This window comes from Pempheris klunzingeri, chromosome 19, assembly GCF_042242105.1.
Source record: "Pempheris klunzingeri isolate RE-2024b chromosome 19, fPemKlu1.hap1, whole genome shotgun sequence".
NCBI lineage: Eukaryota > Metazoa > Chordata > Actinopteri > Acropomatiformes > Pempheridae > Pempheris > Pempheris klunzingeri.
In genome coordinates this window covers 12,871,975-12,889,213 of record NC_092030.1, presented here as the reverse complement: position 1 = coordinate 12,889,213, position 17,239 = coordinate 12,871,975, and the positions used below count along the sequence as shown (strand labels likewise).

The 17,239-nt window shown below is 43.7% G+C and overlaps 1 protein-coding gene across 1 annotated transcript; it reads right to left on the bottom strand.

Moving 5' to 3' along the window:
• Positions 1-5,980: 5,980 nt before the first annotated feature.
• Positions 5,981-15,582, bottom strand: pax8 (paired box 8). The gene is made up of 11 exons (XM_070851045.1): positions 15,564-15,582; positions 12,766-12,955; positions 12,359-12,556; positions 12,113-12,189; positions 11,770-11,895; positions 10,809-10,984; positions 10,442-10,562; positions 9,968-10,207; positions 9,522-9,623; positions 8,170-8,259; positions 5,981-6,981 (listed from the first exon to the last, which is right to left on the bottom strand). The coding sequence occupies exons 1-11, from the start codon at positions 15,580-15,582 to the stop codon at positions 6,911-6,913; spliced, it is 1,410 nt and encodes a 469-aa protein (XP_070707146.1). The 3' UTR covers positions 5,981-6,910.
• Positions 15,583-17,239: the final 1,657 nt, after the last annotated feature.

The window sequence follows — 17,239 nt, the reverse complement described above, 5'->3', positions numbered from 1 at the left end:
AGAAGAAAATAAGAGAGAGACCATTTAAATTTTTTTAGTTAGTGTGTTTTTTAATGTCCCTAACCTTTCAGTGATGAATTTTGTTCATTTTAAATGATTTTTTCCGATATAAAATCAATTTTTTGAGATGTTTTTTCACTCAAACATAAAATCTGCTTTACTATTAGCATCTCAACAAAGTAAAAAGGCTAGTTTCTGACCCGTGTGTGTGTTTGTGTGTGTGTTGCTCTCTGTGGCACGGGCCCCATTTTGTTCTCTCTCAGCTTGACATGTTGAGCAGCGGTCGACCTCGGGCGGTCAACAATAAGAGCAGGATGTCTTGAATCAAGCCCCCCACCACCACCACCACCACCACCTCCAAACACACACACACACAAACACACACACAGGAATGTGATGTGACAATAGGAAACAGACAACACAGATAGGGACACACCGTCTTGTCTGGGTGTCCAAACTGGATGCAGGCACCAGACAAGCGGATGCTTCTTTACAGCTGAAGGTGTTTGTCCGTCTTGCGGATATATTTAATTCCAAACTTTTCCCTCCCGGACAGCCGTTAGGTGAAACTCAGGATGCTCTGCCTGATCATCTGTGGTGGCTAGTTGACGTGATAATGCTCAGCTTCTTGTCCTTCAAATGGAAACAGTCTCCATTCATTCACAGGCATAACAACAGCTCATTAAGATAAAGTCAGATTCTGCAGATGAGGGTGACTGATGGGCCACATGAGTGACAGGAGCCCGGGGCCGTCACAGCACCTTGGGAGGGGCGGCCCGGCACGCTGAAAGGCGACGCCATCCCGGCTAACCTACATGCTCTCAGGCCTGTGACGAAATGTTACAGCAAGAGGCAGCCATTAGCGCCTCTTGTTTTTCCAATCAAATTGAAATGTTTAATCTGTGCTAAAGGTGCTTGCTCGGTTCCGGCGTCACAGAGGAGCTTCTCGACCAAAAGCTCTTCTCACATGGCCTGTGGACCATGACTTGAGCGGTGGTGGTGGCCTTGTTTTGGAGTGCCATCTCTGTCCTCCTCTCCAACAACAATAATGACCGGCTGGAGCAGCAGGGGCTGCATTAGCTGCTGGGTTCAGAGGGCATCCATCCCAAGGAGCTGGCCTGTTTTTGTTCCATCTGCGCCACTCCATTCTCGAGCTTTGTGCGACTCAGTCAGGCCTGGGTGGGTAATTAAAAAGGCAAGAGCTCAAGTTGTGATCATTAGGGGCTTGTCCAGCATGGGCTCCAAAAAAGACCCCGACACGTAAGGTCACTTCTTCCCCTTTTATTCCTCCACTTTTCTCCTCCCCCTTGCACACAATGTTGCTTTGAACGTTGCTCAGCATCCACAACGGTTCTGAAACGCTCAGTAAATATAAGCCACAAACACCTGCGAGCGCTGCCAACAAACATAAACTGTACTGTAAAGACTCACATTCATCCCTGGGATTTTTTTTTCCCGTCCTCAATGCTCCTCCTGACGCACATTCTCCATCTGCTGCTGACGCCTCGCACGCTCTACTTGTTACTTTTTATCTCTTATCCACAATAACACTTAATGTCTCCCACTCTGGCTATTGGAAAAACATTTTTGTCTCCCTTTTGGTGCCCCCCCCACCCCCACCCTCCCACTCCTCTATCCCTCTGTCTCCATCCTTTGCTCTTGACGGCCGCTGTTGTCATTTTTTCCCCAAGTCCAGGGCCCTCAGAGTCTCTCTGTGGTCCTTTCAGGGCTTTTGCTTTTCCACTTAGACTCCATTCATCTCTTTCACTGAGACATTATCTAATAACTTTCTTCTAATTCTCTCCTCCTCTTATCCGGGACTCTGCTGTACTTTCCAGAGCCGACTGCAAACATGCTCAATATATCTGATTTCTATATATGTGTAAAGTGATATTCTATTATATTCTATATTCTGTTGCTGGAATTTCATTTTAAAGCAATGGGAGGCACTGAAGACGAACATCTTCCCTGCCTCCCCCCCCACCCCAGACTGCATTCATTAGTGTTGCTTTTCTCATGGCCAGACATTTTCATTTTATTTGCCAATCAGACCAAGTTCAAACATGAATCCCTCTTTGGATTTCATCACTGCCGACCCCTCATACGGCTCTCACAAATGCCGGCTTTTTGTAGCAATGGAGCCCCTCATTGAGAGAGTTAAGGCAAGTGCCTTGCTTAAGGGCATATCAACGCATGACCTCTTTTTGCCCTCCCCACACACACACACTCTCTGACAACACTCCTCAGGCACAGACTGAGTGGCTTTTAAGATGCAGGACAAACATACCGGACGCTCAGTGCAACATATAGAGCAGAGCAAGAATGTTTGTGAACTAATCTCCTCCATCTTATCTCATTTCATCTTTCAGCTCGCACACAAATCAGTTTTAACTGTAGTATTCAGTCTAAATATATAAATAATTGTATCTGTATTGTAAAATCTTTCATCTACAGTGCAATGCAGGGATAAAACAGCACTACGGAGATGTTTTTGTGATGTTGAATGAGCTATTTGTCAGCTGTGTGTTTGACTCTCCCGGCCTCCACAGGTCAACCCTCTCCCTGGGGGCAGTACCCGATACCTGGCAGATTTTATCCACCACTGTGTGTGTGTAGTCGTCGCATGTGTGTGTGCTGTGTGTGCTTTGAAAGGTGTGTTTTTCTTGATGTCTTCCAGTCAATAGTAGCTTCCTGCCTTCAGGGCCCGTGTGTTGTTTAATAGGCTGGTCGGACACAGGGCACCTGTGTTTCCTCCCTCCGTCTGTTCCTCCACAGAAACACCCTCTGTTTGACCACTTTGCTCTGTTTGACTGGCACATTTGTTCCAGGTGCATTATGGTTAAAGGTGGAGGAGATTAGATGGCCTCTTGAAATTTGAGGAAGGTGTTGTTGTTTGAAGTCCGCTCAGGTGTTCTGAGGCCTTTTTCCCGGCCAAAATGTCTCTCATACCAATATTTGGATGGCCGGTCCACCACTGTGGCCCAGACTGAAATATCTCAACAAATATTCAATTGATTGCCATGAAATCTTGAACAGACATTCAAGGTTCCCAGAGGATGAATCCCACTGAGTTCATTGATCCTGTGAGTCTTCACCAACTGTTTTAATGATCAGATGTTTCAGTTACCCGATGGAATGTTTCAACATGTAGTGGATGGATTGGCACATTGGTCATGGTTCCCAGAGCTTTAACCACATCTGTCAGCCACACCTTGAGGCTTACCAAGATTTTCCACTGTGGTTGGTTGAGATGTGGTTAAAACCTGGAAAGTTGGGCCTTGTCTTGAGACTTTTTCTTTTTGGTTTGACTATTTTGGATTGACATGAAACTCCCTTAACAATTCCATCATCAAACAGGTGTGGAGGATGATCCAGATGCTGTTTGATGATGAGTGACCCTTTTAGTCTTGTTAGGAATGTGTGAAGTGATATGAAGGAAAATGAGAAGTTGGTGTAAACATCGATGGCAAAGTTGACCGTTGCGTAAAATCTGCAAAATATCAGTGAGTTTGAAAAAATTCAAAGAAAAGGAGGATTAGATAGATGGCAAAAGGTTCCGAATAATCAGCCAGGCTGCATCCAAAACAAGTAATAAAGAAAGCGATCAGTTCACTCAAACAATTTGGGTTTTCTCAAGGGTCACAAATAGCCTGAATTGGGTGGGTCTGACACAGCACTGCTGCCATTCACAGTTTAAAACAACAGCGTGTTCTGCAGCTCATTTGGATGGACAAATTCTGTCAGCCTACATAATACTTATTTGCAGGACTGAATTGGTCGGCCTGTGTCTCAGGCCCAGAGATAAGTGGAGAACTTTCCAGATGACTGGCGCAGGACAACCCCGACCCGTCATCCCACTGATTGCCACACACTCCTCTGCTGCCTTTTTGGCAGCAATTTCTCCAGGGGCCCCCATCCTGTCTTTGAGTTTGTCCCCATAATGGTAATGGGACACATGCCTTCTCTTTCACACACACACACACACACACACACACGCTGTTAAATCACACAAATACACACATAGATAGGCATTCTTGCTCTGTGTCGCCACACACACACACACACAGACACACACAGTGTTAGCATGGCTGTGTGTTAAATGTAGTAAGTCCCAGTCGCCCCGTCCTGCCAGCTTTGTCTGCCCTCAGCTGTTCCAGCCCGGTGCCTGTATTGTGCTGCCGGGCTCATTACCAGACCAGAAGCACTGTGGCCGAAACCTCCTCGCTAATAGGCCCAGTGAGAGACAGAGAGGAGTTATTTCTGCTGTGGCTTGTGCAGCGGTATAATGTTTGGTTTTTTTACTCTTTTGGCTGTGAGACTGTTAATGTTTAACGTTTGCTGGCCGAGGAATTTAAAGTTGGGTCCAGTGAAAAGCTTTACCTTGTCCCATGTGAAGCACATTGACCTGAAAGCTCCTCTGTATGTATGAGTGTATATGGATGTGTGTGTTTCTGCATGCCTGAGCAGGGAACTGGAAAGAATGAGTGTCCAGTCAGTTGATGGGCTGTCTGGAGTGGGCCAGGCCACTTGGACGACAATGGAATGAAGTGCAGCTATTGTTTAAAGTTTACAGGGCGGCACATGGTGTGTACAGTAGTGTGGCTGCAGGAGAGGGATTCAAAGAGAGGGGTGTAAAGAGGTGAGTCAGGAAAATGGTGAAATGTGAGGAGGGTGACGGCTCGGGGAGACAGAGAGAAAGAGGAGTGCATACTGTAAACAGAAAGACGTCAGGGCTGATCTTCATCAACAGACAGATACCCCTCTGACTGAACTGATATTGAAGACTTTAAGTGATTGTCTCAGAAGTCAGACAAAGGCCTTCATACAGTCTGATTCAAGAGTTATGTAATTAGGTTTGAGGGTTTCTTTAAGGATGAATTAGGCCATGAACCACACAGGAGTTCGTGAACTGAGAATTACTGCGGAGGTTGCAGTGGTCTAATGAGTCTAAACAGCAGCCTCCAGAAAGGATAAAACCCAGCACTGAAAACTGAAGGAAGTTCAAGTGCACGTTTGTTTTTTTCCCCCACAGCAAGAACTTATCATGGAACTTATCTTAAAAGTATACAAGAACAAAACCTGTGAAAAAATTTATGTTTTTTTTAGCAGGTGCAACATGGATACCCAATACAAAAATAATGAAAATAAATAAATATTCAAAAACAAGTTGTAATAAAGTAAAAAAGAAAGTAGAAATAGTTAAATACTGATATATATATATATATATATATATATATATATATATATATATATTTGCTTATTTAGTTTATTCAGTCTATCAATTTTAAATTATTTGATAATTTCACTACTTGCTTTATATTTATATTATATTATATTTATTATTATTCTTTTTTCTCTCCGTGCAAATGAATCATTCTAGGCTACTTTGCGTCACTGTCACAATTATGTGCAACTGTCCGAGCGCGTCTCCGTGCTGCACATCTCCGTGGCGGAGCGCGCGGCGGCACCAGGTGGGCCGCGGCACCGCCGAACCGTGGCGTCGTTAACGCGCTGCAATTACGAGGCCGCAAAGAGGGACGGAATAATTGCAAATAAAACTACATGATGCAGAAAATAAAAAAAGAAATTAAACAGATGCGCGTGTTTTCAGGACCATTGCTTTCGTCCTTTAAAAATGCTGAGTTAAGAAAAAAATATGCAACATTTCAGTGTATGCAGCTGGCTTTAAGCATGTAAATACGAGGCTATTACTACAAATGATGATGATGATAATAATAATAATAATAATAATAATTATAATAATAATGATGATGACTTATTTAAAATGAAATTATTATTATAATAAAAAATAATATAATAAACAGCCTCAGCTGTCTTGTTAGAATCTACCCTACTTTAACCCTAATTAAAATAGCAAATATTATGCAATAGCACTGTGAGCTCTACACCTATACAGAGAATTATTTACAGCTGTAAAGTCCAAGCCATCCTTTAAAACAGACAACAGTAAATACAACAGTAAATTTGTCATGCTTTAATTAAAATAATTCTTTAGAAATTCATTATTTACATCTGCAATAATATTAATAACAGTATAAGAAAAAATAGTCACAGTTCTTACCAAACATCAGAACATCAGCATGACAACAAACTAAATTTATTTGACGCAAGACAAATGTATTTCAAGCCTCGTTGGGTTTAGTAGCCAAATCACCATCATCCCCCTCATCAGTCATTCTCTGAGTAAAATTGCATCACTTCTCCATAAGTAATTCATCATTTACAGTATGTACATATTGCTAGACAAGTACATTAATTGTCTTCGAGGGGCATATGTGGGCATTTTGTCGTAACTGTGATTTAATGTGTCACCGTTTAGTTTATTTTCACCACAGGAAAAGCTCTGAAAATCTGAATCTACAGTGAGAACAAGACACAAAAAGAATTTGCAAGCCGACACGGATCAAAGAAAGGAATTCATTAGAGATGACGGGACAAAAGCATTGTAAACAGAAGCAGGCATAGGTCTGTATGAAGAAGTTGCATATCCGTATTCGCTGGATCAGTGGTGTCAAGTTGCAGATGTGCGAGAAAGAAAGTCTTTGGCCAAAACAGCATTGAGGAGCCATATGTAGTGAAAATGCACCAAGGTGTGAGACGTCAGGCTGAGTCTCTGGAAACAGGCCCTGGGAGGAGATCAGGGTTCGCAATGTGTAAACGTGCATGAGTCACAGTTACCCTGGGCGATGCTATCAGTGATGACAAATAAATAACATATGAGTAGGAGTGGGAGGATGCAAAAAAATGTTGCTGGTTCATCAGCAGAGTCTCAAGTTCACATCCAGTTTTGACTTTCATGCCCTGGTCCATAATCAGATGCGTCAGCTGATGTAAAGTTCACCAGTCCTGGTCAGGTTGGGTCCCTCTGAGTCTGTCCATGCAGCAGGGACTAGAGGTGGTCGTAGGCAGCTGCAGACGGCGGAGCGGTGCGGGAGGCCGAGCTGTAATAATAGGGTGAGCCTGCGGGGGGAGACACAGATGAAGGGTCGTCAGAGGTGGAAGGTGTTGATGGTGAGGGTTCAGACTTTCTTTATCCATCTTATCCAAGGTTTTACGGCAGATGGCTGAGCTGAAAGTCTGAGCAGCTTGCACTGTTTGTCCTGGGAGTGGACTGAGTCTTAACCCCTCCCATCACTCTTAAGGAATGAAAAAGAAATGCAGGGCTTTTGTTTCCTGTCTAACCAGGTTGATAGGTGATGCAGCGGAGGAGATTTCCCCAAATGCCTCCGTGCTTCTGAAAGGAACTTCTAGGCCGAAACACACCCGTCTGCTGTAGACTCATAGTATGCTTTCACAGCAAAGAGACGATTTCTTTGCAACCCAGATTTTTAATTTCGTCGCTCACATGAAACAGTGATCTTGTGATCATTATCTCAGACTACAAGACACAAATCTGCTTTGTGTCCTCGATTTCAAGTGAGACATTGAACTGTGACGCCTGTTTTGATCTACTGACCCCACCCAACACGGACCCCGACAGAAAGTCGCCCACCTCTGAGCCTGGTTCTGCTCGAGGTTTCTTCCTGTTAAAGGGGAGTTTTAACTTGCCACTGTTGCCTAATATAATACCTGATGCTTGCTCATGTGGGACCTAGACCTGCTCTTTATGGATTTATGGATATTGGCGGCACATAAATAAAGATTGACTGATTGATTGATTGGTACTGTAGCTTGAATTGTACCTCAAAAGTATGTCACCAGGACACAAATGTCTGAATAAATGTAAATGTTAAGAGTTAAGTTTTCAAACTTAATGGGACTTCCCTGATTAAACAAAGGTTAAATAACAGTTTTAAGTAAATCCTAGCCACTAATGTAACTAGTGGTTCCCACAGGGGATGAAAAGTGCTGCTTCCTGGTGAGTCTCTCCTCTTTCCTGCTGCCATTCATTTAAATTCTAGTCACGTTGAAATGTTTGACTCATACAGCCACTAAAAGTGAGTCCTGAGTTCCTTCTCAGGGAACTTTTGTGAGTTTTGGAATGTGTGCATATACTCCTGAAAATAATTTAAAACATCGACGATTTATCTTTTATTGTGGAAGTCACAATTATTATGTAGTAAAACTAGATATATTCAGGGGTGCTGTGCTGAGTGCAGGACATGCAGAAAATGCAGTGCATACAGCTCTCAGTGTGTCCTTACTCACCCAGTATGCTGGAGTTGGTGAACCTCCAGGCTTCACTGTAGGAGGTGTAGGGCGGATGGCTGTAGGTCTGACCCGAGTAGTCTGCACCGGCTGCAAGATAGAAGAAAACTTCATCAAACGCTACACAAAGAAAACATTCGTTCTCAGTAGGCAAAGACATGGCCAAGAGCTCTATGGCGTGGGGTTGTTTGTTTGTGTGTGTGTGTGTGTGTGTGTGTGTGTGTGCCAGCATCTGCTCAGCCTTAGCTCATAATTCACCAACAGTTAGTGCAGCCTGTAAACCATTAATCTGTGGTGCAGGTGGATGGCTGAGGGAAAAATCCCTCGGCCCAGTGGTGCGTGCATGCAGCTAGCCTCTACGCCCTCTCTCCTCAGCACTCAGCCCCTCGCATCGTTCAGCCTCTGCCCTCTGAAATGCCCTCCTCCTTCTCCTCCTCCTCCTCCTCTCTCCATCCTACACTTCCTGCTTTAGCCTCTCTGGCACTCCTCTTTCTTTCTTTTCTCTTTTTTTAACATTCCAATATCTAATTGGTAATTATGTTGGCTGGAATGAATCCCTGAGCTCCCCACCTCCTCCTCCTGTCCCAACCCCCCCCACCCACCCACCCACCCACCACCCCCCACCCTCTCCCCCCTCCTCCCCTTTCACTCAGTAATTGTGTAGCAACGCTTCCTCACAGCGAGCCCACCAGAAAAATAATAAATCAGACCCTCTCATTTCGCGCTTCGGAGGGCAGACTTCAAATAAAAAAGGCACATCACACACGCATACACACACACACACACACACACACATACACACACTTTCTCTTTCTTGTCGTATGCAGGCATCCTGACGTATATACACACACAAACATGCACATGCACTTGCACACATACACACACACACACCACAAAGATCGCCTCCTTTCCGTTCATACCCAGACTTTATACCCCCTCCGCCCACCCGGCATCTCCCTCCTGGGCCCCCTGGTTCCCATGGCGATGTGTGGTCAGAGGTGTCTGGGTGGGGGGTGTGGGCAGCAGGGCGGAACCCCCAGCCTGCTCCTTGTACCCCCTGGGCCCATGTGCACCCACACACACTCACACACACACACACACACACCCACGCACACAGACAAACACACAACACAGTTCACCACCCTGGCAGGACTACTCATTGACTCATCCTGTCGTCCTGTTAATCTACAATCCTCCATCCCTGCCTGTCTCTGTATTCCTTCTCTTCCCTCCCGTCTCTTTCGGTCTACCTGTCTGACTCATTGGGCGTCCTTTGCTTTTTATTTCCAGCCTAATCTTTCATTTTACTTGCAACTTGTAGGTAAAAAAAACAGCTGAAAACCGAACCTTACCTGCTACCATGCCCGTGATGGCGGAGGAAGAGTATGCTGTCTGGGCAGGGGAGGGGATGTGAGGTGGGTAGCCCGGCAGGGTGGAGCTCACCATGTCACGCCCTGAAGAACACACACAGATGAACCGTTTTAATAAACGGTTAATCATTGAAGTTAGTTTTTAAGGAATTATGCTAAAAATTCACTTGTTTCAGCTCCTCAGATGTGAGTATTTACAGGTTTTCTTCAGGCTCTAGGAGGGATTAGATTTAGTGAACTGTTTAGGATTTTTCACTATTTTCTGAAAATTCACAGACCAAACTTTTAATCCAAAAAATTCACCACATAAACAGTAGACTGATCAATAATCAACAGATTTTAGTTTAGTTTACACTAATTGCCCCCTGCGAGAAATTGCACAGCACAGATGCGAGTGTGAACATGAATGAGATGGATGCCTGCGTTACCTGAAATGATTGACTGACTGCTGAACTGGCCGTACACTGGTGCATGATGGGAGAATGAGTTGAAGGCGTTGGGGAAATGGTTGGAGTTGCTGCAGCTGCTGCTGACAGAAATGGGCTTCTGCAGCGCCTGCAGCTCCACGAATGGCAGGTTGGACGCTGCCATGTTCGGGGAGGGGCTTGTGCTGGTCACTTCCGGGGACATTTCCTGTTTTAGGCAGAGCGGCAGGGGATGTCGGGGCTCTGAGGTGGTGACGGCCAGTGTGCGGCGTGGCAGGTGGGTGAGAAAATGAAAATGGTGAACACGAATGGAAGTACAAACTTTGAACAAAATTGAGTGAAATGTCAGAAGGAAATAAAGAGTGAGTGGCTTCAGGACACAGGCACACTGGCCTGTGTCAGCACAATGAGGGCTTCAGTTCTGTGCCAAGTGCTTGACGGGGGTCACAGGGCGTCATCTAACATTAAGAATCTCACCGGTCACCATGGTGTAGCTCTGGTGCGCCGTCAGATTCCGTCCAATGGCGGAGCTGGATGTTGAGAGGCTGGTCTTGGCCTCGTCTAAGCTGCCATTGATGAGGGACAGCGGGTACAAAGTCTGGGGATGATGAACAGGGATTAGCTATTGGTGTAAAGTGTGAGAGGACGAAAACATGCATGTGTGCAAGACAAAAAAGAAAGCCTGAATTTTCTGGTTTTAAAGGTAAGACTCCAAATTGTGGAGAAAGAAAACAAGAAACAAGAAAACAAGAGTATATATATATAAATATATGTGGAAGTGCACCTTTATAAATACTTTCTGACTCGTCTTTCAGTGCATATTCAACACAAAACCTGTTCCTACCTGCTCTGTCTTGCTGCTGGAGGCAGAACTGAATGAGTCCGGGGGATAGTGGTGACGCTCAAACCCACAGTCCAGATGTTGCGTGGCTGCCGAGAAGTGATCCACCCTCATCTGTTTCCTCGGGACGCCCCCGCTGCCCTGAGAGTCCACGCTGTGCCGACAGCTCTCCTGGTCACCTGAGAACAGAGGAGGAGGAGGAGGAGGAAGATGGTGCTGCAAATCATCGTGTCGCATGAAGGTTTTGCAGTCTCACATTTGTGCTGTTAAAAAAACTCCTCAGGCAGAATAGAAAAAAAATCAGGATTCTGTCCTCAAAAATGTCTTTATTTAAGTGTGAAAATGCCAAAATGACCCTCAATCATTTAACTTACACTCATACAAACAGCTATTTCAGCTCTCTTTCATGTGAGGGGATGAACAGCTGTAACGTTTTTGTGGATGAGGCTTATTTTTTGAGGGAACGAGTTGTTTCTGTGCTGTTTCTCATGCTTGCAACACAAACTCCCCTCCAATCGCCCTTTAAGCGACAAATTTTGAATTCAAATCAAACACTTCATTGCTCTTTGTCCTCTGTGTGTGATGCCTCTTGGCCTGTTCTCCCTTGTGACAGACAAAAAAAAAAAGAACGTGTTCCTTATTGAATTTCAGGTAAAACAAAGGTCAAATAAGTTTTTAAGTAAAGCAATTTGACGCATAATTGGTGTTTTTCAGCGTTTCAGCGAGACCTGATATTTTAGAGTGACTTGATGCCAACATGCAACAGATCCAGTCAGAAACGAAACAAAAAAACTTGCTTGTATTTGGGAATGACCTGAGTATGTTGCTCCAATACTAGCAGAAGAAGAACACCCTCCTCCATCTTATACACCGTTACACCTCTGAGGGGCTTCCTCCCGTGTGCCACCACAATAAAACAAAATGGTGCTTATCATTGGTGTTATTCATTTGATGTAATTCTTACTGTCATCGTGGCTCCTCTTGCCCTCTGCGCTGGGTTGGGGGATGCCCAACAAGCCACTGATGGAGTAGGTGGAGCCCAAAGAGTCTGACTGTGGAGACTCAGGAGGGGTGACTGCCGAACTCGGGACTGAGAAAGAAGGAACAAACAGGCAGATTTGAGCCAGGGAGCGGAAATGATGGCGTATATCTCACTAGTCCTGGTTACTGCAAGGTCATGAGCTTAATTCTACTGAACAATGAGCACCCTCTTTAATCTTTAACCTTAATCCTTCACCATCACATGATAATGCTGGGTGATATGGATGGTGGCACGGCCCCCAGTGTGCATTGTGTGTAAGACTCACTTAAGGTTTGCCCTGGACTCATGCCTTTTCCATCCAGAGGCAGATTGAACGGCTGCTGGACCTTGGTTCGAATTATTCTGAAAAGAAAAACAACACACAAATGTTGTTTTGCGGGGGTGTGCATTGCAATAATGACAGCATATCGATCAATCTAGCTCATCTAGCTTTCGCCAAGGAGTCGAACATCTATATTTTGAGCCACATTTGTACCTCTAACACGATTTCATTCATAATTCAGTAGGTCACCTGTTAATGGAGCTCACGCTGGGCACCGTGTCACTGTCGCACACACCCTCTGCCAGCAGTCTGTCCCTGATTTCCCAGGCGAACATGGTGGGATTCTGCCTCTTGTACTCTGCGATTTTGTCCACGACTTTCGGGGTGGCCACCTTGGGTTTGGAGCCGCCGATGACGCCAGGCTTGATGCTGCCCGTCTCGTAGTAACTGGAAGAAAGAGGGAAGAGAGGGATGGTGTTAAGGCGGATTGTGTATGAAGGAGGTTTAAGTAAAGCAAGTAAAGGTTTTGAGTCACTACTTTAGGCTTGGCTGTCAGATCACCAAAGTGTTCCAGATAACTCCCAGGGGTCAAAGAGCATGAACAGGCCGATTAACAGTAACAGGAAGTTAAATAAGGTGCTTGATGACGAGCTCACCGTCCCAGGATCTTGCTGACGCAGCCGTGGCTGACTCGTAGCTGCCGGGAGATGTCACAGGGCCGAACGCCCTGGTGGGCCATATCCACAATGCGTTGCCGGATCACCTCCGGAAGCGGGCGCCCATTAACAAACATTCCACCTAGTTGGTTAAGACCCCCATGACCTGGGGGAGAAGGGGGGATGAACACTCATAAATGTCATGGAACCTTAGACGCACCAACTTCACAGGACTACAACTTTAAAGTCACACACACACTTTTGGGGGCACTGCAGACCAACACACTGAAGGCAGAAAATATTTCAGCAGTGAAACTAAACCAAGGAATCCAATTCAGATCCCTAAAGTGCTGCTCTTAAGGTCAAAATGATCTCCAAATTCCATAATAACGGACAATTTACACACACATCACAGATACACCTGACATCCACGTTTCTGTTTGAGTTTCTGTCCATACGAAATTTAAGTCAAATCAAATCATTGAAGCAGGAGAAGATTAGAGCAGTGAGAGGAAACAAACAAGAAGGCTGTGAGTAATGGAAGACGTTCACCCCCCCTCCCTTTTTTTTTTTTCAAAAAGAGAGATTTAAGGAGAATCAGCCAATAAAGTTGGGTTTAGTTTAAATATTGACAAGTACGTTTAGCTCTCACTGTCATTTGTACACACGGACACTTTTTAAAATATGGGTCTACTATTTAAACACTTTAATTCCAGTCTCTAAAAAATGTTTTTTTTAAATCAAATGTTCAGAAATCACAATGACAACACATGATATTGAATAAATATCAGATTGTTATATTATGCACCTATTTAATTTGACCTATCACTAAATTATTCTTGTTATCCATATGAATAATACCTGCATGCTTATTCTCAGTTTGTGTTTATATGCCACAAATTTGCACATTTTAGCAACAAAAACCCTCTGTATGGTGATCGTAAGCATATACTACATACCATACTCAGAAACGTATATTTAAAGCTCATATGAATCATTAAAAAAAAAAAAATTTTTGCATCTGTCTTTTTTTTTCTCTTTGTTTTCATCTTTTGTGAAGCGCATGGTGTTGCATCTTTTTGTATGAAATATAAATATTTCATTGTTATTATCCTCACAATGACCTTGATCTCTTCTCAGGATTATACAAGAAATCTGTGGCGCGCAGTGCTTATTTCTATGTATGCACATATATAGTCAAGTACTTTTGGTATCCTGCAATATAGTGCTAATTATCTAATAATTATAATTCAGTAGTGCTAATGCCATGCTCTTTTGATACTACTGTGTCTCTATCAAAAGTGTAAAAAAAAAAACTGTAAAGTAACTGTAACTGTAAAAGCAACAAAATAAAAGCCGACACTTCCAATATATTTGATTTATATAAAATATAGTGCAGTTGTAATGTATTGCGCGTGCATTGATCTTAATGACACAATCTGTCAGAGCCTGTTTCTGTAAAATAAACTTCAAAACCATAAAAAGTGTTTCTGTTTCCCCGGCAAACAGCCCACAGACTAAGCGCTGCAGCCTCCACTATCTTCTCTATAGACTGCACGGTGGTGACTCCGCAAGAACACCATTGCTTTTAATTTAACCCATTGACACTTCTCTTTCTCAGCCTTTTCCCAGCTTTCATTTCCACATCAAACAGCCGGACGAGGCCGAAGGAGGGAGGGCGGGATGGGGAAGGATTGTGGGGGTAGGGGAGGGGGGGAGCCTCTATTAACGCTGCCAGCGGAGTGTGGAAAAAAATCTCCTCGCCAAGCTTCATCAACCTGCAGGATATTAAAGAGGAGCAGACCCGGGGGGGCGGCGAGTGCGCGCCCTGGGTGCGCGCGCGGAGTGCACAGAAAACACAAAGCGTGAATTCATTACGACAAACGCTTCAGATAGATAGATAGATAGATAGATAAATAGATGGAAAGAAACAAGCCATCAGGCTCCTGCTGCCCTCCAGCTCTTTTGAAAAGTGTCCATTGTTCTAATTTTGAATTTGACAGCTTTAGGTACCATCTAATCAACTTCCTTAGTGTCCTACAGAACATCCAGGAGGAAACAGCAACTCACTCCCTCCAGGTGAGCGGAGGAGCCGGTCCTCTGCATCTCCATCACAGGCCTCCACTTTCCAACAGTGGCTCAGAGCTAAAAAATAAATAAAATTTGGGGGGCTGATTGTGACTGAGCTTCCCCGAAAGTCATGGCATACAACCAAACACTGCCCAAGCCCTCAGGGCTCTGTTTTCATCTCCCAAAGTTTGACAAAAAAAATGTCATGCCAAAGAAATGTGCATAGATGTGCAGGCAAAGAGACATGGGTTTGAGTATCTAACCTACATGAAAACATTAAATAATTTAGTAACACTTCACTTTGACTGTTGGGCTCAATGAACAGTATGTAAAGATTAAACACACTATAATGTAAGTGTAAGCCGATATGATCACATCTTATATTTACTGATGAACAGTATTTATCAATAACTTCTCCTATGAAGCCATATTTCATACAACTGTTTTATTATATATCATTTGTTCATAGACCTGCCTCCACTTCTGAGTGCCCTGGACGTGTTACAGTAATTGACAGATAAATTCATCAACTTATATTTGCTACCATCTACATTACCTTCTCAGATGTTTGTATACTCCTTGCCAATACTAAGTTATTATTTTTTTCAAACTTCAAGCTGCATGAGGGGAAATAAAAGGGGAGAAGTGGACGTTTAGGGGTTGTGAATATGATGACATGTCACAATTTTCTATGGCAAAAACACGCAAAGCTCGTGCTGTGTATTTACCTCTTCCAACGTTGGACATATCCCTGAGTTTCTGGTCGGTGCTCCACCAGCTGAACGTGACGCTCTCCTCCACGCTGCCCCGGTTAAAGTGTTCTCACTCCCCGTCCTGCCTCGTCTGGCATGAGTGTGCTCCTGAGCGCACTGTGGGCCACACGCTGCAGGAGAACAGGGGTTTATGACTGACTGGCTGTACTCAGCTGGTGCTCACAGTGGCACCAACCTGTGTGTGTCTCTACAGGCAAATGCAGCTCTGAATATTGCCCTCAGATCACCTGTATGTCTGTCAGAGAGCAGAGAGCAGATCTAGGCTGTGTGACTTTCAGACTATATAGAAAAAGGCCTGGGTAAATTACCATCATTTAATCATCAGTATTTGTAAAACATGAAAGATCTTCTTCCCCTTTGGCCATTCTAGACGGCTGCTCCTGTTATACGTACAATTTCCCTTCATTATCCGCTTTGTAATTGGGATTGAGTGGTCTCATCAATCGTTCTATAATTATCAGACCCAGAAAGCACATTTTTATTTTGGGTCTTGAAGAGAGAAATCACTGGTGCTGCGTGTTGAGTGGAAAAAAAGTTTGATAAGAGAGAATAATTCATCAGGACTGCCTTTAAATGACAAATTATTTCACCTTTTGAACTTAAATGAGAACAAATGAACCTGAATCATGTTTGCTTTCACAAAAAAAAAAGTCGAAGGTCTTTCCTTAAAAACATGAAGTGGCTGCGTCACCTCTGATGAAATGAATTTCAAAAGATCACTGATGGAGCTGAGCGATGTGTCACATTAGCAGGATCTCAGCTCTTAACTAAAAGATGCTGTTGGAAATGTGCTCGCTGGCAGTCCTGGATGTCCATATGCACAAGCCTTGTTTACAGAGCTCCATCTGCTCAGCTGCTGCACATCCCTCCACTCTGCTGGAGGAACAACATCCAGCTCCACCAGGCACCCAGTCGCAAGCAGCTACACATCACATGAAATGTTACTTCAAATCATCCAGGAGTGCACAGACTCAGAGATGACCCTGATGTTAATAAACACCAGTTGCAGTTATTGGAGTAATGTGATGTTTGGTTTTATTAAAAGGAATCCGGGACACAAGTGGGAGAGAATCACACTTGTGCAAAAATGGTTCATTTTACTGTGTGGAGCTGTTTTATGCTGCTGTCACGTCCTGCTGAGTGGACGATTTCGAATTAACCAAATGATTAGCAGACTGTCACACTGTCACAGACTGAGATGTGATTATTGACAACATAAGTGTTTTTTTTTTTGTTTTTTTTAAATTAGAAACAAAGCTTATACTGTACATTACCAATTTGAATGACTCTTTTAATGTTTGGTTGTGGATTAGCTTAATTAATTCATTTGTAAATGTTGTGTAACTTTGAAATTAAATAAAAATGTTGGTTAAAAATATGCATATGTAGCTTTTTTTTTTATCCCCCTGCATAGCACGACAGTTTTCAAGATGTCTTGAAAAAAAAAAAAACAACCTAAATATATTCATTTTCATTGCTATAATATAAAACCAGAAGCAGCTGGTCAGAATCTGACTTACAAATGACACATTTTAAAACATGCCAAACAAATAATTTTACTTCTCAGTCAGCTGAAATAAAAATGTAGCAAATGTCTACAATTATTTCAAAAAATAAAATAGATTTCTCAG

Excerpts from the sequence above, each read along its gene's own strand:
- pax8 (XM_070851045.1), bottom strand. Across the intron at positions 12,557-12,765 it reads GTCAGCAAGATCCTGGGACG|TTACTACGAGACGGGCAGCA; the intron begins GTGAGCTCGTCA and ends TCTTTCTTCCAG. Across the intron at positions 10,985-11,769 it reads CAAGAGGAGCCACGATGACA|GTGACCAGGAGAGCTGTCGG; the intron begins GTAAGAATTACA and ends CTCTGTTCTCAG.